The sequence below is a fragment of the Eptesicus fuscus genome, chromosome 1 (genome assembly GCF_027574615.1).
Source record: "Eptesicus fuscus isolate TK198812 chromosome 1, DD_ASM_mEF_20220401, whole genome shotgun sequence".
Taxonomy (NCBI): Eukaryota; Metazoa; Chordata; class Mammalia; order Chiroptera; family Vespertilionidae; genus Eptesicus; species Eptesicus fuscus.
The window spans coordinates 75,663,349-75,689,333 of record NC_072473.1 but is presented as its reverse complement, the minus strand read 5'-3'; the positions used below and the strand labels follow the sequence as shown (position 1 = coordinate 75,689,333).

Below are 25,985 nucleotides of genomic sequence, written 5' to 3'. Positions count from 1 at the left end.
CTAGGCCTGGCCAGCGATCAGGGCCAATCAGGTTCCCACCTTCCTGCCTCCCTGCCTCCCTCTTCCCTTGCTCCCTCAGTGCCCTGCCGCCACCGCTGGTCGCCTGCCATGTTCTGCACTGACCCCTGGTGATCAATGCATGTCATAGCAAGCGATCAAACTCCTAGCCTCATGGTCAAACTCCTGAGGGGACACTTTGCATAGTAGCCATATATATATATATATATATATATATATATATATATATATATAATTGTACCAACAGAAGCAGACCAACAGGTGACCCAGAAATTGGAGTTGGCAGTCCAGGATTTATTATTATTTAAAAAAATATGTCTATTGATTTCAGAGAGGAAGGTAGAGGGAGAGAGAGATAGAAACATCCATGATGAGAGAGAACCATTGATTGGCCAACTCCTGCATGCCCCACACTGGGGATCGTGCCCACAACCTGGGCATGTGCCCTGACCAGGAATTGAACCATGACCTCCTGGTTCACAGGTTGATGCTCAACCACTAAGCCATGCTGGCTGGGTAGCAGGCCAGGATTTACAATACAATGATTAATATGTTCAAGAAACAGAGGGAAAAATGGACAAAACAGATACAGTCTCAAAAGAGAGGGGTGGGGAGAGAAAGAAACATCAATTGGTTGCTTCTTGCACTGGCCCCAACCAGGGTTGGGGAGCAAACCCACAACCCAGGTATGTGACCTTGACTGGGAATCTAACCCATGACCTTTCCATGCTTGGCCGATGCTCTAACGACTGAACCACACTGGTCAGGGCTCTTTTTTTCATTAGTATTGATTCTTTTCTACAATATTATTTTTTCAATATTATATTTTAATAGTAATTCACATTGCTGCATGTAGCTGCAGTTCATTCTTATTTTTGAAAATGTTTTCATTGATTTTTGAGGGAGAGAGAGAGAGAGAAACAGATGTGAAAGACAAACATCTATCATTTATTTGCCTCCTGCACAAACACTGATTAGGTATCAAACCCACAACCTGAGCATGTGCTCTGACTGGGAATCGAACTGGTGATCTTTCAGTACATGGGACAACAACTAACTGAGCCACACTGACCAGGGCAAGTTTATTCATTTTAATTGCATTGTAGTGCTCTCTTGTATGAATATACCACAATTAATTTATCCATTTCACTGTTGATGGATAATGGATGGGTTCCTATAAATAGCTGTTAAGGATCTATATATAAAAAACCCTAGTATGCAAATAGACCGAACAGCGGAACAACCAACCAAACAACCAGTCACTATAATGTGCGTTGACCATTAGGGGGCGTGTGCACGGAACATGGTGGGCATCGGCCGTGTTGGGATGGTGAGCAGGGGCGCCAGACCAAGGTAGCTGTCATTGGGGCGAGCCTCTGGTGGCTACTGAAAATTCTCTGCTCCCACACACCATGGTCACACCATGGTCCTGCCGGGTGCTGGCACCTGCTGCCAGCGCCAGAGCAGCTTGCACCTGCTGATGGCGCGAAGCGATTGGGGCTGGCGCTGTCAGCGCGTGGGAGCAGTGGTGGCGGGTGTGGGGCTGCCAGCAGACAGGGGACCAAGGGCTGTGGTGGGAGGAGCTGGGTGGGGGTGCAGAGGATGGGCCGAGACCTGCCCCTGTGCCCACCGTAGCCTCGTGGCCCACAGTTCTTTTCAAGGTGCACGAATTTGTGCACTGTGCCCCTCATTTATATATATAAAGGCCTAAGCGACTGTTCAACTGGTCAACCGTTCGACTGTTCACCATAATGTACAACTGGCCACCAGGGGGCAGACACTTAACACAGAATCTGCCCCCTGGTGGTCAGTGTGCTTCCACAGTAGGAGCGCCATTCAGCTGACCGAGGGGCGCCAGACACAGGGCTCACGGCTGGCCGCCACAGCCCAGAGACCACAGTGAGCCAACTGAGTGGTGGCAGGTGCAGCGGGGCCAGGATGAGCAGGAGCAGCTGGCAGGAGCAGCAAATGGCGTCAGATTGCTGATTTCAGCCCAATCCCCACAGGCCATGCTGAGGGACCCCACTGGTGCACGAATCCGTGCACTGGGCCTCTACTAATGTAATATTTTAATGAATATGGTGAATATGGACAAGAGTTTCTCAAGGATGTACTTAATTTTTATTTTTACTTTCCTTAGCTGTTAAATTGTTTTTGTTTTTTTTTGGCATGAAAATATTATTGAAATACATGTCTTTGTTACATGCCATATAATAGAATGTCTGACATTTAAAATGTAGAAATTGAGAGGTAGGGATGTTTTTAGACAAAGAAAAATGAAATATATTATCAACAAGCTACATTGAAATAAATGCTGAGAGGAAATTTTCAGTCAGAAAGAAAATGATCCCAGAATGAAGCATGGAAATACAGGTAGGAATGAAGAGAACCTAAAAAAGAAGATATGGGCAAATATAAATAAATGCTGACCATACAAGAAAGACAATACTAAAAATGTATTATGGAATTTAAAATATATGTACAATTAAAATGTAAGACAAAAATAATAAAATGGGGATAAATCGAGTTGACATGTTCTAGCATTATCAGGAAAATAGTAAAATAATTTTTTTAATCCTCACCAGAGGATATTTTTCCATTGATTTTTAGAGAGAATGGAAGGGAGAGGGAGAGCCAGAGAAAAACACTGATGTGAGAGAGACAGATTGATTGGTTGCCTCCCACATGCCCTGAACCAGGGCCAGGAGCGTGCAACTGAGGTACGTGCCCTTGACTGGAATCAAACCTGGGACCCTTTTTAGTCCACAGGCAGACACTCTAACCTCTGAGCCAAAGTGGCTAAGGCTGTATTTAGCTATAATAAGTTAAGTGTTCAGGTTATAACTTATAGGGTAACCACTAAATAATATGCAACTATCAAAAAGGGGGAAATTGAATAATTAAAACTTTTTGATTAAGCAAACAGTATGAAGATTGATAGACAAATATATCATTAATTCCAGTAAAAGTGAATAAAAAATATACTCTAAGTAAAAGACTAAGATTCTCACATTAGTTAAAAACAAACAAACAACTATATGCAGTTTAAAAGTGACAACCTTGCCCTGGCTGGGTGGGTAAGTTGGTTGGAGTGTCATCCCATATGCCAAAAGGTTGTGGGTTCAATTCCTGGTGAGGGCACATGTCTATATTGCATGTTCAATCCCCAGTTGGGGTGCATATGGGAGGCAACTGATCGATGCTTCTCTCACATAGATGTCTCTCTCTCTCTCTCTCTCTCTCTCTCTCTCTTTCTCTCTCTCTCTTCTTCTTCTTCTTCTTTCTCTAAAAAAATCAATAAACATACCCTTAGGTGAGGAATAAAAAAGAAAAAGTGACAACATCAAATATGAGGGCATAGAAAGGTCCAAAGTAATGTGGATAGAATCTACATACTGTGTAAGGATTAAACAAAAGAAAATTGGTATAAGTAATTTAGTACTACACAAAGTAGACTTTAAGGTAGAAAGCATTGAGAAAGATTTAAAAAAAATTCATAGTAACGAAGGGGTCAATCTATCAGAAAGGCATCACAATCCTAAATCTATATGTATCCAGTTATACTACTTCAACATATTTGTAGCAAAAAATTGACAGAACTAAAAGGAGAAATAAATCATCAGTTATGTTAGAAGATGTTAACAGTGTTACCTGTCTCAATTAGCTGATAGAAAAAGCAGAGGATATAAAAGATGTAATCAGAGAGGGAACCAAGATGGCAGTGTAGGTAAATGCAGGTACTTACATCCTCCTACAACCACATAAAAATTACAACTAAAATACAGAACAACCACCATTCAGATCCACCTGGAATCTGGCTGAATGGAAGTACTACAACTAGAGAATTAAAGAAGAAAGCAAATTGAGACTGGTAAAAGGGGTGAAGGCTGGTCTCCCACCTATGTGTGGCGTGTTTTTAATTGGGAGGGATATTGTGGCTGAGGAGGACTCCCAGGTAGAGTAAGGGGTTCCAGCCCCACACCAGGCCCCCCAGCCAAGGATTCCAGTGTTGGGAAGAGAAGTCCCTGTAACTTTGGGCTGTTAAAACCAGTGGGGATTGTGGCCCAGTGACATGGAGGCTACTGGAGTTCCAGGCAGTTCCTCTTAAAGGACCCATGCAAGGACTTACTTGGACTCACTCCCTCTGAACTCCAGTGCTAGAGCATCAGCTTGAATGGATCCAGGGACATACAAGGAGGAACTATATTGTCTGGCATCAGGGAAAGAACTCTGGGGCAGCTTTCTCCCAGACAAAAGTGCTGGGACCTCACCTCCACAGAGCTGACTGGCAGGGATCATATCTGAGTCTCCATCAACCTGGCCAACACTTTTCACTCCACCCTGGTGATTCCCTGAGATCCTGCCCCATGCAGTTTGCAGCTCCACCTAAGCTGTTTGCAGTGTATTTTCCATATGAATGGACTGTTCTGGCTCAGACTTCACTTTCCTAAAATCTCTCAAACATGCAGAAGCTGGTGTCACATGCCCCATTCCTCTCAATAAGAGGCCCCAGGCCCAGAATTATCAGCAGCTTGACAAGGTTCACAGCCTGGCCTTTTCTGGGAACCTCCTAGCCCAACACAAGTAGAAGCCATCTGTAGATTGCTCTTTAGCTTGGCAGGGCACAGGCAGTGGCTGACTTTTCACCGCCCAAAGGCCCCAGAGTCAGTGCACCCAGTGGACAGCTTCAGACCACACCAGATTACAACTCTACAACATCCATGAGTGACATGCCCAAGGGGCAGACTCAGTGAGCACCAAAGCCCCACTAAAGCAAGTTCTGCTCCATAGGAGTATCTTGCACAGCAGCTCTTCCACTGTAGTCGCAGCGGGTCCTCATATCCAATTGGCCTGGGGGGGGATCAATTCCTCCAAGTGATGCCAACAGCAATCAAGGCTCAACAACAACAAGACTGTGCACACAGCCCACACAGGGTCACACCTAGAGTTCCCAGTTCAGGTGACTGGGGAGGCTGAGCCACTGGGCCCTACAGGATGCCTACTATACAAAGCTACTCTACCAATTCTAGGAGACATAGCAGCTCTACCTAATACATAGAAACTAATACAGGGAAGCAGCCAAAATGCAGAGACAAAGAAACATGTCACAAATGAAAGAAGAAATCTCCAGAAAAAAAAATGAAATGGAAACAAGCAAACTACTAGATATAGAGTTCAAAACAATGGTTATAAGGATGCTCAAGGAACTTAGTAAGAATTTCAAGGAAATTCGTGAGTACATAAAAAATACGAAAAAGGACCAGTCAGAAATAAAGGATACACTAACTGAAATAAAGAATAATTTATAAGGGATCAACAATAGAGTAGAGGAAGCCGAGAATCAAATCAACAATTTGAATATGAGGAAGCAAAAAACTCCCAATCAAAAGAGCAAAAAGAAAAAAGAACAAAAAATATGGCCCTAGCTGGTTTGGCTCAGTGGATAGAGTGTCAGCCTGCAGACTGAAGGGTCCTGGGTTAGATTCTGGTCAAGGGCACATGGCAGGGTTGCAGGCACATTCCAGGGTTGCATGCTCAATCCCAAGTTGGGGGCATGCAGGAGGCAGCCTATCAGTGGTTCTCTCTCATCATTGATGTTTGTATCTCTCTATCCCTCTCCCTTCCTCTCTGAAATCAATAAAAACATATTTTAAAAAAGAATAAAAATATGAAGATAGTGTAAGGAGCCTCTGGGACAACTTCAAGCATACCAACATTTGTATCATGGGGGTGCTGGAAGGAGAAGAGAAAGAGCAAGAAACTGAAAACATATTTGAGGAAATAATGACAGAAAACTTCCCCCACCTGGTGAAAGAAATAGACATACAAGTATAGGAAGCCCAGAGAATCCTAAACAAGATGAATTCAAAGAGGCCCAAACCAAGACACATCATAATTAAAATGCCAAAGGTTAAAGACAAAGAGAATCTTAAAAGCAGCAAGAGAAAAGCAGTTAGTTACCTACAAGGGAGATCCCATATGGCTGTCAGCTGATTTATCAACAGAAACTTTGCAGGGCAGAAGGGAGTAGCAAGAAATATTCAAAGCGATGAAAAGCAAGGACCTACAACCAGCAAAGCTGTCATTGAGAATTGAAGGTCAGATAAAGAGCTTCACAGACAAGAAAAAGCTAAAGGATTTCATTACTGCCAAATCAGCATTATATGAAATGTTGAAGCATGTTCTTTAAAAAGAGGAGGAGGAAGAAGAAGAAACCGGAAATATGAACAATAAAATGGCAATAAATACATACCTATGAACAATTAAATCTAAAAATCAAAATGAACAGGGAATCGAATGAACAAAATAAACTGATGAATAAAATAGCACCAGATGCATGGAAACATGGAACAGACTAATGAATCTCAGAGGGAAGGGGGAGGGAGGCAGGAAGAGATTAACCAAAGAATTTATATGCATACTAGAGGCCTGGTGCATGAATTCTTGCACAGGGGAAGGATTGGGGGAGGGACCGTGGGAGGTTGGCCACTAGCCCCGAGGAGGGAGCCGGCCTTCGGCCCTCCTGGGAAAGGGGCCTTGTCCGCTGCCACCCACCCCCAGTTCCCTGTCTCAGCCCTGGGTCCGAAGGCCCCGCGGGGTCGAGAGAGGAGGTGATGGTTTCTGGGCTGGTTGCAGAAGGAACACACTGACGCCAGATGCCAATGTTGCCATCAGCACCCCGCCACCGTGCAGTTCCCCCTCTTCTCCCTCCTCCTTCCCTCACTGCAGCAGTGGACAGGTGGCACCTGGGGAAGAGAGAGGATGGGAGCAAGACAAACCCTTGTATTGAGGGCTGACTTTCAATAGATCACAGCAAGGGAGCTGCTCTACTACATATGAAACCCCAACCCAGAAGCAGGTCATCTACGAATGGTTTAGCACTAGGGGCTGATGGGGGCCAGCCAGAGGGAGGAGCTGCAAGAGGTTGGCTGTGGAAGCACACTGACTACCAGGGGGCAGCTCCTGCATTGAGCGATTGAGCGTCTGCCCGGTGGTGGTCAGTGCGCATCATAGCAACTGGTCAACCAGTCATTCTGGTTGTTTGGTCATAATGGTCACTTAGGCTTATATATATATATATATATATATATATGTATGTATTACCCATGGACATAGACAATAGGGTGGTAAAGGCCTGGGGTGGGGTGGGATTCTGGTGGAACAGGGCAATAGGGAGTAAAAGGAGGGGCATCTGTAACACTGTCAACAATAAAGATATTAAAAAATATGTAATCAACACAATTAGTATACTTAGACCTAACTGACATGTATAGAACACTACACTCAAGGATGATGGGATTCACATTATTTTTGAGTGCATATGAAAACGGATTTTCCAAAATTGACCACATGTACAATTTAAGAAAAGCCTTTCAACACATTTCAAATAATTAAAATAGTTCAGAATATTTTCTCTTTCCAGAGTGAAGATAAGCTGAATTAAATTTAAGAAATGCAACTAGACTTTCTCAAGTGATTGGAAATTAAATGATTTGAGTCTGAAAAGAATCACATTGAAAACCAAAAAATGTTTGAACTAACGGAGAATGAAGTAGGAGGTAGCTAAAGCAGTGCATGGAGAAAAATGTATAGCATATATGCATATATTAGAAAGGAAGAACCCAAAATCAATGATTTAATTTTCTAGCTCAAGTCGCCAGATACAAGCTCAGTATACAACCCCAAATTGAGCCTGATTGGACATAGCTATTATAAAAGATTAGTGTTAATTAAAAAATTAACACTAAAAAAATCTAAATGATTCTGTACTCCACCGTCTTTATTTGTTTCTCAGTTTTGCTGCTACTGCAAAGAAACCAAAATTGTTAATCATATACAATTCATAATGGAGAAGTTTATGTAGAAAAGATCCATGCTTAAACAACTGATGAACAAATTATTTCAAATTAAATACATTTATAGTATTTTAAGTTAAAATATAATGCATACATAAATTAAAATGTTTATTTTGGGGTTACTTCCCATTTTAAATTAATTTTCAATCAGTTCATGCTGAGCAAGGCAGATGTGAACTTATTTGGAGATAGGGTCACTGAAGATGTAATTAGTTAAGTTGAAGTCATACTGGAGTAGGGTGGGCCCCTAATCTAATATGACAGATGTTCTTATAAAAAAGGGATATTTGAACACAGATACAGATTGTGGTGATGTTTCTACAAGCCCAGGAATGCTAAAGATTGCCAGCAAACCACCAGATGCTAGAGGAGAGGCATGGGGCAGATTCTTCCTTACAGCCCTCAAAAGGAACCAACCCTGCTGATACCTTGATCTTAGAGTTGTAGCTTAAAGAACTGTGGGACAATAATTTCCTGTTGTTGAAGCCACACAACTTGTGGTACTTTGTCATAGCAGCCCTAGAAAACTATTACAGATTTCAGTATCAGGAAGTAGGGTGCTGCTGTAACAAATAATTAAAAATGTGGAGGTGGCTTTAGAATTAGGTATTAAGTAGAGGCTGAAAGAGTTTTGAGATGCATTAACAGAATAAGCTTCGACTGCTTTGAAGAGATTGTTGCTAGAAATATGGATTTTGAAGGAGAATCTGTCGAAGGCTCAGAAAGAAAAGAAGAAAGCTGTAGACAAAGCTTCTGTTTCTTAGGGAAAACACATATTGTCATGAACAGAATGTTGCTAGAAATATGAATGTAAATGGTGCTTCTGGCAAGGTCTCAGAAAGAAAGAATGTCTTATTTGAAACTGGATGAAAGGTGATCCTTGTTAAAAAATAGCGGAGGACTTGGCTAAATTGTGTTTTGTTGGATAGAAAGTGAAACTTGTATGCAATGAACTTGCATATTTAGCTGAACTTACAAAGTGTTGAAGGCACAACTTGGTTTTTCCTTGCTGCTTATAGTAAAATACGAGAGGGTAGAGACATTTGAAAAGAGAATAGTTAAGAAAAAAGAAACCACACTTCAATACTTGGGAAATTCTCAGCCTACTCAATTTCAAAAAATGAGAAAGTTTGCTCTGGATAGAACACCAAGGGTATTGTTGGCTAACCATTTGCCCAACACATTAGGTTTGTGACCTGTGGGCCCAATCAACTATCTCAGTTGGCATGCTGTTAGCTTAGACTAAAGGGGTATAGGTGAGAGGAAATGAAGAAAGGCTGCTGGGTTTTTTGAATTCTAAAGTCAGGAAATGACCTGATAGAGACATCCAGCTGTGACCACGTGTTATTCTTTTTTAAAAAGGGAAGAATAACCCTGAGGGTAAGGCCTTTTCTTTATGAAGGCAGAGCCATCACCTCAGTTCCAGAGTACAGAGCCAGCTACCACTCAGGCTGCCATCTGGTGAGCCCAGAGGACATAGTATCATGCCAGACAGGATAATTCTGGAACCTTAAAATCAAGTGGAACTGATCCTTCTAGGTTTCAAACTTACTTGTGACCCATGATCCTTTTCTTCCTTCCAATTTCTTCCTTTTGGAATGCTTATCCCACCAATTATATTTTGGACAGATAATGTGTAGTTTCACATAGGAAATAATTTTGCCCGAGGATGAATCACCCTGCATCTCATCCACACATGATTTAGATCAGGGGTCCTCAAACTTTTTAAACAGGGGGCTAGTTCACTGTCCCTCAGACCATTGGAGGGTCAGACTATAGTTTTTTTAAAAAAACTATGAACAAATTCCTATGCACACTGCACATATCTTATTTTGAAGTAAAAAAACAAAACGGCAAAAACACCCGCATGTGGCCCGCGGGCTGTAGTTTGAGGACGCCTGATTTAGATGATATTTAGATGAGATTTTGAATTTAGTCGATGTTGGTATGGGTTAAGACATTTGGGGATGTTGTGACGGGCTGAATGTATTTTGCATTGTGAGGACATAAATTTTTAGGGGCCAGAGGACAGACTACTAATATGTAACTGTCTTCAAGGACAGTGAGAATGTGACATTTGGAAATAGGGTCATTGAAGATGGAGTTGGTTAAGATAATATAATATTGGAGTAGACCAGTACCCCAGAGAGGATCCGTAATCCAATGTGCATAGTGTCCTGATAAAAAGTGGAAATCTGGACACAAATTTACACATAGGGCGAATGCCAGGTGAAGATCAAGGCACAGATTGAGGTGATTCTTTTATAAGCTAAGAAATACCAAATATTACCAGTAAACTACCAGAAGCTAGGTGAGAATCATGGAACAGATTCTACCTTATATCTCTCATAATGAATTCACCCCACCAATGCCTTGATTTTGTACTTTGGCAGCCCTAGAAAACTAATACAGCTTCTAGTACAATTATTCATTTTACAGGATAGGAAGAAATCCCCCCCCCCCCAAAAAAAAACAACAACAACAACACATCTAATAGGTTATGCATATACTTAATACAAATGACTTACAGTTTGGCAAATGGCCCTTGCAGAATCCTTTTTTTCTTGGGAGGGCTCAAACTTGTACATGTAGTTTGAGAACTCATAGAACCATCATCTTGTTTACCATCTAGTTCCTGACTTTGACTTTCTTTTATTGCTGTTTGGGATGCTGAGGGTTGGTTAACATTCTGAAACCAAAAGTTTAGAGAAAACATTTAAAACTAATTCATTGAAATTATTTATCTTAAAAGTCTACAATTTTAGTTTACCCATTTTTCATAATCTTAAGAGTTGTGACAAAATGTTGAAAACATAATAGTGCTTTTATAAAGATGATTTATCCTAATCCATCTATTAAAATATTTTTAAAAGGAAAATAAACAAAAATCCTTCTTATATTAGTACTAGAGGCCCAGTGCATGATTGAATCATGCACGTGTAGGGTCCCCTACACACTTTTGCTTTTCGCGGTAGAGCTGGGTGCCTGTCCGCTGGAGGCTTCTGAAAGGCCTGGTGCCAGAGCAGACAGGCACCCAGCTCCCACGCTTTTGATGGTCCGCGGCCGCTGAGGGGGGCTACCCTGCTGTTGAGAGGCGCAGGGGAGGGACTCCCGCCCCCTGCGCCTCTCAATGGCCGCTGAGGGGGGCTGCCGCGGACACCTGGCTACCCTGCCGTTGAGAGGCGCAGCTGGGTGTCCGCGGCAGGCCCCCTCAGCGGCCGTGGATCTGGCCGTTGAGAGGCGCAGGGGGCGGGGACTGCGCCCCCTGCGCCTCTCAACAGCAGGGTAGCCCCCTCAGTGGCAGCGGATCCGTGCCTCTCAATGGCCGGATAGGCCACCCCGAGTCCCGCCGCCCAGCCCCCCACCACCCAATCGTGGGCGTAGGGGAGTGATGGTAATTTACATGTTACTCTATTATTAGATAGGAGGATAGCTGAACAGTTGGATTAGATGTGTATTTCTGTAAGCATAGTAATCCTAGCCAGTTTGGCTCAGTGGATAGAGCGTTGGCCTGCAGACTGAAGGGTCCCGGGTTCAATTCTGGTCAAGGGCACATGCCCAGGTTGCGGTCTTGATCCCAGTAGGGTGTGTGCAGGAGGCAGCTGATCAATAATTCTCTCTCATCATTGATGTTTCTTTCTCTCTCTTCTTCTCCCTTCGTCTCTGAAATCAATAAAAATATATTTAAAATTTTAAAAGGAGCCAAAGACAAATATTTAAACAAATAACTGCAGTTGTGTTCCAATAAAACTTAAAAAAAAAAAGAATAGCAATCCTAGGAATAATTTTTTCAAAAGATAAACTCATGGGAAAATTAACTTTTTGTCTTGATTATGCCTAGATTTCAGAACTGGTGTCTTATACAATCTGGCTAAGACTGACATGCCAGATACAGAGATAAAAACTTCCTGTGGAAGTGTTCCTAAAGTTCTGGTCTTGACAAAAAGTAAGAAAATAATATATAGACATATCTCATTTTATTGTGCTTTGCAGATATTGTGTTTTTTACACATTAAATGTTTGAGGCAACCCTGTGTGGAGCAAATCTACTGACATCATTTTTCCAGTAGGCTCAGATAATGGTTAATATTTTCAGCAATAAAGTATGTTATGAATTAAGGTATGTAAGTTGTTTTTTTAGATATAATGCTATTACACACTTAATAGACTATGGTAGAGTGTAAAAATAACTTTTATATGCACCGAGAAAACAAAAAAATTATGTGACTTGTTTAATTGCAATATTTGCTTTATTGCAGTGATCTGGAACTGAACACACAATATCTCCAAGGATGCCTGTAATCATATATACCACTTGAGAATTTAAATAACAACAATCAAGATAGGCTTAAATTGGTTGAAAGCAAAATCAAGATACCAAATTTGAGGGCCTTGGGAAATATCAGAGGCTATGACCTTCTGCCCAGCCTGCTCCAAAATAAATAAATGACAGAAAAAGGAAACAAAAAATAACGATTTTTTCCCCTCTTGGTTTTACACCATTAAGAATTTTTTTAAAAAAGAATCAATAGGGCTGTTGCGGACGCGGAGACCACGCCATCTTGAGAAACAGAACTGCCTGAGACTCGGATCCTGGCTTCTGACACAAACCAGGACCCTGCAGCCACTGGGGACAGAGAACTGCTATCACAGCTTCAGACCAACAAACAACAAGAATCCAGACGTCCCGGCAGAATTCCGTGAGTCAAAGAGCCTACCCCCTCCCCGCAGGCGCGCAGACAGCGCCATTTTAACTGATAGATCCGCCTCTCGCCCAAGCCGCAGAGCTTTGCGCAGGGACTCGCTCCCCCTCAGGGAATTTGGCGCGTGCGCGAGCGCACAGGAGAGAATCAGCTCCCAGTTGGGGAAATCTGTCAGTGCGCACAGAGGGCACCCCTTCGGAGAATTTGGGGGAATTTGGCTTGCGGGTCACAGCTCTCCCTTCAGGGAATCTTAGTGCTTGCACAGAGGGGCTTTCCCTTTGGGGAATTTGGCGCGCAGGACAGACTCCGCCCCCCTTCCGGGACTCCGGTAGAGTGCACAGAGCCAGCTCACCCTCAGAAAATCAAGAGTGTGCGCCCTAGCCGGTTTGGCTCAGTAGAGAGAGCACACACAGGTCGCAGCTCCACTTCAGGGAATTTGGCATGCCGGACACAGCTGCCTGGGATCCCTGACTCACAGCGCATTCACACTAAGTGCCAGCGACCCCAATTGTTGGTGCATGCACACACAGGGACCCTGAGTCTCAACGAGAAACCGCACAAGGCAACAGAGACTCTGACACTCTAGTCTTGGTGCAGACACAGGGAAACTCTGACTCCTGGCACATGCTAAGGATCTCATTTTCGGCACATACCAACAGTGTGGTGCAGACAGGGCCCCTGAATCTAAGTGTGCACACGAGACCACACGGAACACTGGGGACACTGACCCTGGGCAAGGCTGGTTCCCACCAACCAAAGGCAGCCACACGTCCTAGTGTCAGAGCACTTCAGTGAAACTCGGGTGGAGTGAAGTCCCCACAGCACACGGCCCAGGTCCACGCAAACGGAAGCTTGAGCTTTCTGGTGATAGCCAGAATGGGGAAACGAAATAACTCACAGAGGAAAGAAAATGTGGAGTCGCCAAGAAAGGAAATCAGTGAAACTGAAGCTTGCAACATGACCGAAAAGGAGTTTAGAGTAATGGTCGTGGAATTTATACATCGGATGGATGAGAAAATAAACAACTTATGCAAGAATCAGGAAGAAATGAAAAGTGATATAGCTACAATCAAAAACACCATGGAAAGTTTCAACAGTAGACTACAAGAAGAAGAGGACCGAATTAGTGAGTTAGAAGATCAGGTACAGAAACAAGCTCAATCTCAACAGCAATTGGAGAAAAAAATTAAAAAGCAGGAGGAAAGCCTAAGGAAGCTTCGGGACAACATGAAACGAAGTAACATGCGTATAATAGGGCTGCCAGAAGGACAAGAAGAGCAGCAGGGATTAGAAAATCTATTTGAAGAAATAATGACAGAAAACTTCCCGGATATGGGAAAGATAAAAGTTACGCAAGTACAGAGAGTCCCAAGCAGGATCAACCCCAAAAGACCCACACCAAGACATGTCATAATTTCAATGGCAAATATAAATGATAAAGAGAGAATCTTAAAGGCGGCAAGAGAGAGACAGAGAGTTACCTACAAAGGAACACCCATCAGATTGTCAAATGATTACTCAACAGAAACACAACAAGCTAGAAGTGAATGGACAGAGGTATACAAAGTGTTGCAAAGCAAAGGACTGAATCCAAGAATACTATATCCAGCAAGACTATCAATCAAAATTGAAGGGGAAATCAGGAGCTTTGCAGATAAAAAAAGGCTTAAGGAGTTTATCACCACCAAACCAGCAATGCAAGAATTGCTAAAGGGAATACTGTAAAAAGAAGAAATAAACAGGTAAGAAGGAATATAGACACAAAAATAGATATGACCACAAACAAATACCTTTCAGTAATATCTTTAAATGTAAATGGACTAAATGCTCCAATCAAAAGATATCGAGTAGCTGAATGGATAAAAAAACACGACCCATATATATGCTGTCTACAAGAGACCCACCTCAGAACAAGAGACTCACACAGATTGAAAGTGAAGGGATGGAAAAATATCTTTCAGGCAAATGGAAATGAAAAAAAAGCTGGGGTAGCAATACTTATATCTGACAAAATAGACCTCAAAGTAAATGCCATAACAAGAGATAAAGAAGGCCACTTCATAATACTAAAGGGAGAAATCCAACAAGAAGAAATAATTCTGGTAAACATATACGCTCCCAATATAGGAGCACCCAAATACATAAAAAAACTCCTGGAAGATTTCAAGGGAGAGATTAATAGCAATACAATCATAGTAGGAGACTTTAATACCCCACTATCACCACTGGACAAATCCTCTAAACAAAAAATCAGCAAAGAAACAGCAATCCTAAATGAATCACTAGACCAGATGGAATTAATTGACATCTTTAGAACATTTCACCCCAAAGCCACAGAATATACATTCTTCTCAAGTGCACATGGGTCATTTTCAAAGATAGACCATATGCTGGGTCACAGGCAAAGTCTCTTCAAATTCAAGAAGATAGAAATTATATCAAGCGTCTTCTCAGATCACAGTGGCATAAAACTGGAAATCAACTACAATAAATACAATCCAAAGAAATCAAACACATGGAGACTAAACAGCAGGCTATTAAACCATGACTGGGTCACCAGAGAGATCAAGGAAGAAATAAAAAACATCATGGCAACAAATGACAATGAAAACACAACAATCCAAAATCTATGGGACACAGCGAAAGCAGTCTTGAGAGGGAAGTTCATAGCTCTACAAGCCTATTGCAAAAAACAAGAATCAATGGTAATAAATCACTTAACCCTACAACTCAAAGAGCTAGAAAAAGAGCAGCAAAAAAAGCCCAGTGTAACCAGAAGGAAGGAAATAACAAAGATCAGAGCGGAGATAAATGACATAGAGACCAAAGAAACAATACAAAAGATCAACAAAACCAAGAGCTGGTTCTTTGAAAGGATAAACAAGATTGATGGACCTCTAGCCAGGCTCACCAAGAAGCAAAGAGAGAGGACCCAAATAAACAAAATCAGAAATGAAAGAGGTGAAATAACAACAGACCCCGCTGAGATACAAAGGATTGTTACAAAATACTACGAACAACTCTATTCCAACAAACTGGACAACCTGGAGGAAATGGACATATTCCTAGAAAAATATAACCTTCCAAAAATCAATCAAGAAGAATCTAAAGAGCTCAATAGGCCAATAACTATGGACGAAATTGAAGCAGTCATCAAAAAGCTTCCGGCAAACAAAAGCGCGGGGCCTGATGGCTTCACAGGAGAGTTTTACCAAACATTCAAGGAAGAACTAAAACCTATCCTCCTCAGACTATTCCAAAAAATTCAAGAGGAAGGAACACTTCCAAGCTCCTTCTATGAAGCCAGCATCACCCTAATACCAAAACTAGATAAAGACAACACAATGAAAGAGAATTACAGACCAATATCCCTCATGAACATAGATGCCAAAATCCTCAACAAAATTCTAGCAAATCGGCTCCAGCAGTACATCAGAAAGATCATACACCATGACCAAGTAGGATTTATCCCAGGAATGCAAGGATGGTATAATATCCGCAAATCAATAAACGTGATACATCACATAAACAAATTGAGAGATAAAAATCACATAGTCATATCAATTGATGCAGAAAAAGCATTTGACAAAATCCAACACCCTTTCTTGATAAAAACTCTCAACAAGGTGGGAATAGAAGGCTCATACCTCAACATAATAAAAGCTATATATGAGAAACCCACAGCAAACATCATACTCAATGGACAAAAACTAAAAACATTTCACCTAAGAACAGGAACAAGACAGGGATGCCCACTCTCACCACTCCTGTTTGACATAGTACTGGAAGTATTAGCCATTGCAATTAGACAAGAAGAAGAAATAAAAGGCATCCAAATTGGAAAAGAACAAGTAAAGCTGTCTTTATTTGCAGACGACATGATATTGTACATAAAAAATCCGAAAGACTCCGTCAAAAAACTAATAGACTTAATAAATGAATTTGGCAATGTAGCAGGATACAAAATTAACGCCAAGAAATCTATGGCCTTTCTATACACCAATAGTGAACTTACAGACAGAGAGACTAAAAAGGCAATTCCATTTACCATCGCACCAAAAAAATTAAGATACCTAGGAATAAACTTAACTAAGGAGGTAAAAGACCTGTACACGGAAAACTACAGGACACTGAAAAAAGAGATAGAGGAAGACGTAAACAGATGGAAGAACATACCATGTTCATGGATTGGTAGAATCAACATCATTAAAATGTCCATACTACCCAAAGCAATCTATAGATTCAATGCACTCCCCATTAAAATACCAATGGCATATTTCACAGACCTTGAAAGAACTCTCCAAAAATTCATCTGGAATAAAAAAAGACCCCGAATAGCCACAGCAATCCTGCGAAAGAAGAATAAAGTAGGAGGGATCTCAATACCAGATTTCAAGCTGTATTACAAAGCCACTGTTCTCAAAACAGCCTGGTACTGGCACAAGAACAGACATATAGATCAGTGGAACAGAATAGAGAATCCAGATATTGACCCAAACCACTATGCTCAATTAATATTTGACAAAGGAGGCATGAACATACAATGGAGTCAAGACAGTCTCTTCAATAAATGGTGTTGGGAAAATTGGACAGATACATGCAAAAAAATGAAGCTTGATCACCAACTTACGCCATACACAAAAATAAACTCAAAATGGATACAGGACTTAAACATAAGACGGGAAACCATAAAAATACTAGAGCAATCCACAGGTAGCAAAATCTCAGACATATGCCAAAAGAAATTCTTCACTGACACTGCACCTAGGGCAATGGAAGCTAAAGAGAAAATTAACAAATGGGACTACATCAAAATAAAAAGCTTTTTCACAGCAAAAGAAACCATTAACAAAACAACAAGAAGGCCTACTGCATGGGAGAACATATTTGCAAATGGCATCACTGATAAAGGTTTGATCTCCAACATCTACATGCAGCTTATACAACTTAATAAAAGGAAGATAAATGATCCAATAAAGAAATGGGCAACAGACCTAAATAGAAGCTTTTCAAAAGAAGACAGAAGGAAGGCCAAGAGACACATGAAAACATGCTCAACGTCACTAATTATCCGAGAGATGCAAATCAAAACAACAATGCGGTACCATCTCACACCTGTCAGAATGGCTATCATCAACAAATCAACAAACAACAAGTGTTGGCGAGGATGCGGAGAAAAAGGAACCCTCGTGCACTGCTGGTGGGAATGCAGACTGGTGCAGCCACTGTGGAGAACAGTATGGAGCTTCCTCAAAAAACTGAAAATGGAACTCCCATTTGACCCAGTAATCCCACTCCTGGGAATATATCCGAAGAAACTAGAAACACCAATCAGAAAGGATATATGCACCCCTATGTTCATAGCAGCACAATTCACCATAGCTAAGATTTGGAAACAGCCTAGGTGCCCGTCAGCAGATGACTGGATCAGAAAACTGTGGTACATCTACAGAATGGAATACTATGCTGCCATAAAAAAGAAGGAATTCTCATCATTTGCAGCAACCTGGATGGAATTGGAGAACATTATGTTAAGTGAAATAAGTCAGTCAATGAAAGAAAAATATCACATGATCTCACTCATTTATGGGTAATAAAGAACATTATAAACTTGAACAAAAAGATAGATACAGAGACAGTAAAGCATCAAACAGACTGTCAAATTACAGGGGGAAGGTTAGGGAGAGGTGGGGGAGATAAGAGATCAATCAAAGGACTTGTATGCATGCATATAAGCATAACCAATGGATGCAAAACTCTGGGGGGTGAGGGCATATATGGGAGTGGGGTGGGGGGTGGCAATGGTAAAATATGTACACATATAATACCTTAATAAAAAAAATTGAAAAAAAAAAAAAAGAATCAATACATGTGAGTTCTGAATAAAATAAACAAAGTACCAACTGTAATTATGATCACAGTGTTTTCAGCAATATACAATTAATTCTCTGGTACCATACCCAAAGTGTTTCTGATGCTGAGGAACTTCCAGTTGCACTGCTATGGGGTATATACTTTATAATAGTAATTATCCCCTGAATTGCAATGCGTTTTTGTTCCCTATATTGCAAGTTTTCAATCTCCTTCCTCACTTCACTCATAGCTGTCAGGAGCGACTGAACTGCAAAAGAGTAATTCCAAGGAAATTGTAAGTTTTAAAGAGCTGAAATGATAAAAATAAAAATCAGATTTGCAATCTAAATACAACATGAAGTTATAAATTTGCCACATAATTTAAATTTGTGAGGTTTTGTGTTTATATTTGGCATCCCCTTATGTAATTTTTGTAAAATAGGCAAAATATATTAATCAGTTAAATCATGATGCAGTCTTCTAGTCTGGAGTTTTAATTTGAAACAGAAATTTTGTATATTGAATGTAATTTATGGATTATATTTCAGACTATAAAGTGTTGCCTAGCCACTGCATAGACACACACATTTTAATATTTCTAAATATATATTACACATTGATGGCATTCTAAAGTGCAAAAGGATGCCAATATAGGGTGGGGCAAGAGTAGGTTTACAGTTGTTCATATGGAAAATAATATAATAATTAATAAATAATAATATAAGAATAAAGTGTTTTGCATACTCACAAATGTAACTACTTTTGCACACCCCTGCATATTGGATATAACACAATCGAGTGCTACCTTTAGATAAAAATGACACCAAAATAAATGAGATGCAAAGTAAGTACTGATAGAGAGGCCTAATGTTAATTAATTTTATTACAATTAAGATACGACAGTTGAAAAGTTTAACGCTTCAGTATATTGTTTTTTAAAACTATGGGATAATTGCATGGTTTTGGGAAAAAAGAGAAACTTTGAAATACTGACCTATCGTCATCGAATACTATACTATTTCATAAGACTAGCATAATGCAGTTTTCAATATCTTGATATCAAATTGCCCAGTGTTCCCTTTGATATCTTAGTTTCTCTAGGTAATGTCATAGGAGTTGAAATCTACTAAGGTCAGATTATATATCAATGACATTAAATTGAGATATTATCTCTGTTTAGTCATCGTCTATGTTCCTTCTCTCCTTCTAGTCAAATAAAATGAAAATATTAACCTTAGGACACATGACATCTTTAGATCTTCAGAAAGACAGCACTATTATCAGGGAGTGTTGCTACATTTTGGCTCACCCCCATATAATAAAAGAATAAAGAAGACTAACTGATATATCATTCACCATACATGTAGCATATAAAAATATCATTGAAAAAGTAGCAATTCTATTAGTACCTTTTACAGAAGTACTATACTTGGAAAATGTCTCTGGCACTGGTGGATAGGGGTAATATCCACCAATAACAGTATTCTTCATTTCCCCAGAATCAGTCTTTGTTTTAATCCAGTGAATAAAATTTTTTACTTTGGTATTGTTGACATATGGCTGGCCTCTATGACCTATTTGTAAGAAGGGTAAAGAGAAAAATAAGGGGGGTGTAAACCAACTTACTGTAATAAACTTCATGGACTTTTTTTTTTGTATAAATACAGTTTAAAATGAAAAGTTTCTTCTGTCACCAAGAAAACAAGTCATGTTCACTGATTCTCTATGTAGAGGATAATTGTACTCAATATGCATACCAGAGTTTTAATGGACTAAACTGTAGCTGTCTACAAGGATACTAAAAAGACATATGAAAAAGAAACTAGTAACTGGGGTTTTTCTAACTATCCAAGTGGTTGGCATTTTTTAAATTGATTTTTAAATCATGTAGTGTCTTGAATATATGGCATCATGTATGAACTAAATTGCCTATAAGTATAGCTCAGCATTTTTTAAAATTAAATTTTATTGGGGTGATATTGATTTTAGAGAGAGGAAAGGAGAGGTAGAGATAGAAATATCAATGATGAGAGAGAATCATCAATTAGCTGCCTCCTGCATGTCCCCTACTAGGGATTAAACCTGCAACACTGGCATGTGCCCAGAGTAGGAATCTAACGGTGACCTCCTGGTTCATGAGTTGATGGTTCAACCATTGAGCCATACTGGCCAGGCAGTACAGCATAATGTTTAAATTCATTTTCTTAAAGCACCCTTAGAAGTGGTATTTACATCTGATGTTATTAGTATTTATAAAATGAGGTGTTGACATGTGTGTTACACACTTCCTAGGACTCTTCTTTTGACAAATTTCCTAATCACCAATATGGTAGCATTCTAGTAAACACACCATTCCACAGTACTCCCTCACTAACCTGGAACCTTTTATCTTTATTGTTTTGACCCTATTATCAAAGAGAACAGAGAAAAATAATGTACTTATAGGCAAGTAGTGAGACTCTTCTTGCTATTTAAGTAAATTGTGAGATCCTGAGGCCAAAATTTGATGTACATTTTTGTTTTACTCAGTATTTTAAAATATTGCTAATTGAATCCATATTGTGATGTAGGGCCTAACAGTCTTCAATCTATCAAATAATTTATGATTATCTACCTTATACAAACAGGAATTAAAGTTAGCCAAAGGATATAAACACAATTCTCCAGTGAGTCACAAAATCATTGCTTCAATCATAAATAATCTAGAAGGAATATATTCCATAGGCTAAGTATTCTTTTAAAACATTCTTAGAGATAAAGAAGATGAAAATAGAACTATCTTGTGGTTGAATGTTGTCATATAAAAGTTAATTTAATGAAGAGAAAATATATTACATTTCCAATAAATCATATACAAGGACATTGCTCACCGATAATAAACATTCGACTCTCATTTGTAGTGGTGAGGTAAAGCAGTTTAGGTACTTGATTGTTATTCCTGACAACTTTCAACTGTGTACACATGAAATATGTCACTGTAGAAAATGAAAACACTTATGAAAGCACTCTGCATTTCAAAGAGGACATACCAAGATCAGGATTTAACACAGTGCTTCTCAAACTTTAATAAATATAGAAATCACCTAGGACAATTATTAAAATGCAAATTAAGATTCAGTAGTTTTAGGGTAGGGTCTGAGATTCTCCATTTTTAATAAGTTCCTAGGTGGTATCAGTGCTGCCAATCCCTTGACCACACTTGGAGTAACAAGGATCTAACACTTACCTTTTCCTTTAGATAAAGGACTTAACACTTACTTTTCCTTTAGAATGTACAACAGCTGCACCTAACTGAAGTCACTACTTGCTGCATAGTTGAAGGGTGCAAGAGCCTTTCTAATGGGGCACACAACACAATGTGAACAATTATTTCCTAAATAGAAAAAAGGCTTAGTTTCTCCATGATGTTTTCACTGATTAACTCAATTTAACATTGATCCATAAAGTACTCTGACTCCTTCCACCAGAGAGAGCTATAGAGTATTAATTTTAATTTGCTTAGGAAAAGTATTTTACATGTGTCGACCTTTAGACTTTAAGCCTCAATGACAAGGCTTGTTACCTATTATTTTTGTTCACCTTGCTAACAAACTTAATAGGCTAAAAAGAATAACTGAAAATAAGATTATGTCTACAGACTTGAATTACTTTCAAGAGCTATCAATTGTTTTTAAATATCTATCAGTTTATTTGGGAAAATTTCATTACTCCAAAAGTTTTTAAAAATTTTAACTCCTTACATAGTAAAATGGATATAGTCTTGCAAGTCAGGAAATAAAGAAATAAATGTAAATACTTTTAATCTCACAATAACTATAAATTCTCACTTGAGAATAAATATTTTCCTAGAGCATGCTATATAAATTAATTTTCTACATCTCTTATTTACTATATCTTTATTTTATAGCAATAAAAATAAAATTTGTTCAAATGACTAAGAATAGTTCTCTTTAAATTGCGTTTCTTTTACTTCAAAAAACTGTACAAATATGTAAGTATTCATGGTTAAAGATGTTGATATAGTAGCATTAACAAAATACCTTATCCTAATTTCATGGCTGTTAAAAATCAGACATGGCCTGTTTTTCTCAGTGGTTAGAGCATTGGCCTGAGGACCCAAGGGTCGTGGGTTTGATTCTTGGCCAAGGGCATGTACCTTGGCTGCAGGTTCACCCTGGCCGTCTCTCTCATGTTGATTTTTTTTTTCTCTCTCTCTCTCCCCATTCTTTCTCTCCCTTTCCCTCTCTTTGAAAAATCAATGGAAAAAATATCCTCGGGTAAAGATTAAAAAATAATCAGACATTCATATCTAACACTTAATAGCTGTTTGACATCCAGGAGATTACTTAACCCTCTGGACCTTCGTTTCCTTACCTATAAATTTGTAAAAAAGTCAACTACTTAAAAGGTAATTGGGAGTACAAAATGAGATAACATCTATGAGCATTTGCTACATAGTAAACATTCAATATTAGTTTCCCGTAGTTCTTCACTTTCCTAAAAATTAAAAAAGATGCCCTACTACCAAAGAATTTGGGTATTACTACAGAAGACCCTTAGTCATGTTCCCCTTCATAGGCCTAAAACCCCCTTAATACTCACCATTCATTAAATGATTTTTTTCCCTTCACTCTTGGTCAAAAGATGAAGATAAATTGTGATTGTTGTCAACTGCTGTATTAGAGAAAATCTCACCAAAGTCTATAGAAACCTTTCTTTAAAAAAATATATATTTTACATTCTCACAAGAAATAGAACATGCATGCTTGGCAACATTTCTGTGAAAAAGCACTATGCAAAACTTGGGTCAATTTGTTGTTTAAAGTGGCTACAAAGAGAGAGAAACATGGCAAGAAAACTCATCTAAAATGAGGTAATAGAATTGTCATCAGAGGTCATCACTACCAATCATTTATGCTTTTGGAGAAGTTATATAGCCCTGCTCACCATGGAAGACCAGGCCGTGGTTTTCGCTAAAACTGTCTTTTTGCCCTCTCCCCCAGTAGTTGGGGTGAGGTTTGGTTATATTAAGTTATGTTTAAAAAATAATCTCACAAACACAGGGTGGAATCTAATGAGATAATATCTACATAGTGTATAATACTGTTTTGCAATAGAGAACAAAGGGGTAGCAGAACAGCCCTATACAAGGTCTCCAAGCCTCCTGATCTACAATTTCTACCATGTTGCTGATTTTGTTTTATTTTTTTTTTATTTTATTTTTTTTTTATATATTTTATTGATTTTTTACAGAGAGGAAGGGAGAGGGATAGAGAGTTAGAAACATCGATGAGAGAGAAACATCGATCAGCTGCCTCCAGCACAACCCCCACCGGGGATGTGCCCGCAACCAAGGTACATGCCCTTGACCGGAATCGAACCTGGGACCCTTCAGTCCGCAGGCCGACGCTCTATCCACTGAGCCAAACCGGTTAGGGCTTGTTTTATTTTTTATTATTTTAAACATATTTTTAAATGATTTCAGAGAGAAAGGGAGAGGGAGAGAGAAATAGAAACATTAATAATGAGAGAGAATCATCTAGCAATTGCTTCCTGCATGCGCCACACTGGGGATCACGCCCTCAACCCGGGCACGTGCTCTGAGCAGGAATCAAACCATGACCTCCAGGTTCACAGGTCGACGCTCAACCACTGAGCCACGCCAGCTGGGCATGTTGCTGATTTTTTTTTTAAATTGCATATAGCCACAATTGAGAGCTTTCCTAATGTTAACCAACATTTAGCACTCGGTATTTAATTCATATAATAATTTAGAAAATAGTAAAATAGCACATCATATCTAAAATAGCTTGATACTACAAAATCAAAAAAGGAAAAATTCACTGAAGTTATTAAAAAGTATTATGTATACTTTTTTTTAAAAGTTTTTTCTTATATTAGATATAAAAACTAACTTGTTATATAAAATGTATAATAGGGTACTTCTAAAATATTTTCAAATAAATAAAATTAGTGGGGAAAAAACACCTATATATCTAAAAGAATGCAAGGAGAAAAGGTCAATGACAAAGTAAATAAAATATTAACCAGCTGTTATAATGCCACCAACCTAATACTAACTTAATACTCAAATAGAATCATATTTATCATTGTCAGTAATTACACAGCCTGCCAATCTCCTACCAATTAATTCAACATTAGGAAAGTCTTCATTGTCTTTCTAAGTGTATTGACAAAGGAAATTGACTACCTATGTTTTAGTTTCACCGAATCTTATGCTTTTATGTCTGAAATGTTAACAATGCGAGTAGGAGCACCTATTTTCTGAAAAACTAGTTCATCTCAAATTAATTCTGAATAAAAAACCAGAAGGTGGTTAACATGTAATACCAAATATAGTATTAATATAGGAAAAATTAAACATGATATCTGATAGCTTGAATTTGCTAATTCAGTATCATGACCCTTTATAATTAAGTTTAACATTTTTTAATTTAATGCCCCCACTTGCAAAAATAAAAAGATAAAAAGATTAGAACTGAGTACTTGGGCAAATATTTTCAAAGATTTCTGGCTGAGATGTAGAAAACAGTTCCACTATGAATGGTTGTTCTGAAGTCCCGTCAGCAATGTGAATCCAGCGATATGTCCAAAAATCTTCACTGTTTTCTATATGGATATAATATTAGAATAAATGAAGGTAACTGGTTATGCACATATAAACACAGAACTATTCACTGAAATACTTTTTATTACTTTCTATTTCAAAAGCTTACCTTTCTTTTTTAACCGCTGGACCCTTCCTACAAAAACTAAAATGCCAACAACATCACAGATTTGCTTTTCTGGCATATCATCCAGTTCTGATCTAAAAAGATAAATAGTTAAATATTGTATCTTTAAACAGTGAAAAAGTATTTTATAACTATGGTTGTGAAAATGTACATTTACATAATTACTATAGCAAAATTTTGGGTAGATTTTAAGCAAATTATAATATACTAGAGGCCTGGTGCACAAAATTCATGCATGGGAGGGGTTCCCTCAGCCCAGCCTGCACCCTCTCCAATCTGGGACTCCTCAGGGGATGTCCAACTGCTGGTTTAGGCCCGATCCCAGGGATCGGGCCTAAACCAGCAGTCAGACATCTCTCTCACAATCTGAGACCGCTGGCTCCTCACTGCTCACCTGCCTGCCTGCCTGATCACACCTAACTGCCTCTGCCTTCCTGCCTAATTGCCCCTAACCCCTCTGCCTTCCTGCCTGATTGCCCCTAACCCCTCTGCCTGCCTGCCTGTTTGATTGCCCCTAACTGCCTCTGCCTGCCTGATCTCGCCCCTAACTACCCTTCCCTGCAGGCCTGATCTCACCCCCAACTGCCCTCCCCTGACAGCCTGATTGCTCCAACCCCCTGCCGGTCTGATCTCTTCCCCAACTGCCCTCCCCTGCTTGCCTGATCACCCCTAATGGCCTCTGCCTTGGCCCCCACCACCATGGCTTTGTGCAGAAGGAAGGCAAACGTCTGGAAGATGGCTGGTCCACCCGTCTAATTAGCATATTACCCTTTTATTAGTATAGATAGATTATATAGGAC

The 25,985-nt window shown here is 39.5% G+C and overlaps 1 protein-coding gene across 1 annotated transcript in view; it reads right to left on the bottom strand.

Moving 5' to 3' along the window:
* Nucleotides 1–25,985, bottom strand: part of RADX (RPA1 related single stranded DNA binding protein, X-linked) — a 70,535-nt gene that overhangs the window by 35,617 nt on the left and 8,933 nt on the right. Inside the window, exons 5-10 of the mRNA XM_054719228.1 lie at nucleotides 25,168–25,259; nucleotides 24,938–25,060; nucleotides 21,301–21,405; nucleotides 19,840–20,004; nucleotides 18,538–18,698; nucleotides 10,403–10,563 (exon numbers count right to left, since the gene is read on the bottom strand). Of these exons, the coding sequence (XP_054575203.1) occupies nucleotides 10,403–10,563; nucleotides 18,538–18,698; nucleotides 19,840–20,004; nucleotides 21,301–21,405; nucleotides 24,938–25,060; nucleotides 25,168–25,259 (807 nt within the window). The remainder of the gene's footprint in view (nucleotides 1–10,402; nucleotides 10,564–18,537; nucleotides 18,699–19,839; nucleotides 20,005–21,300; nucleotides 21,406–24,937; nucleotides 25,061–25,167; nucleotides 25,260–25,985) is intronic.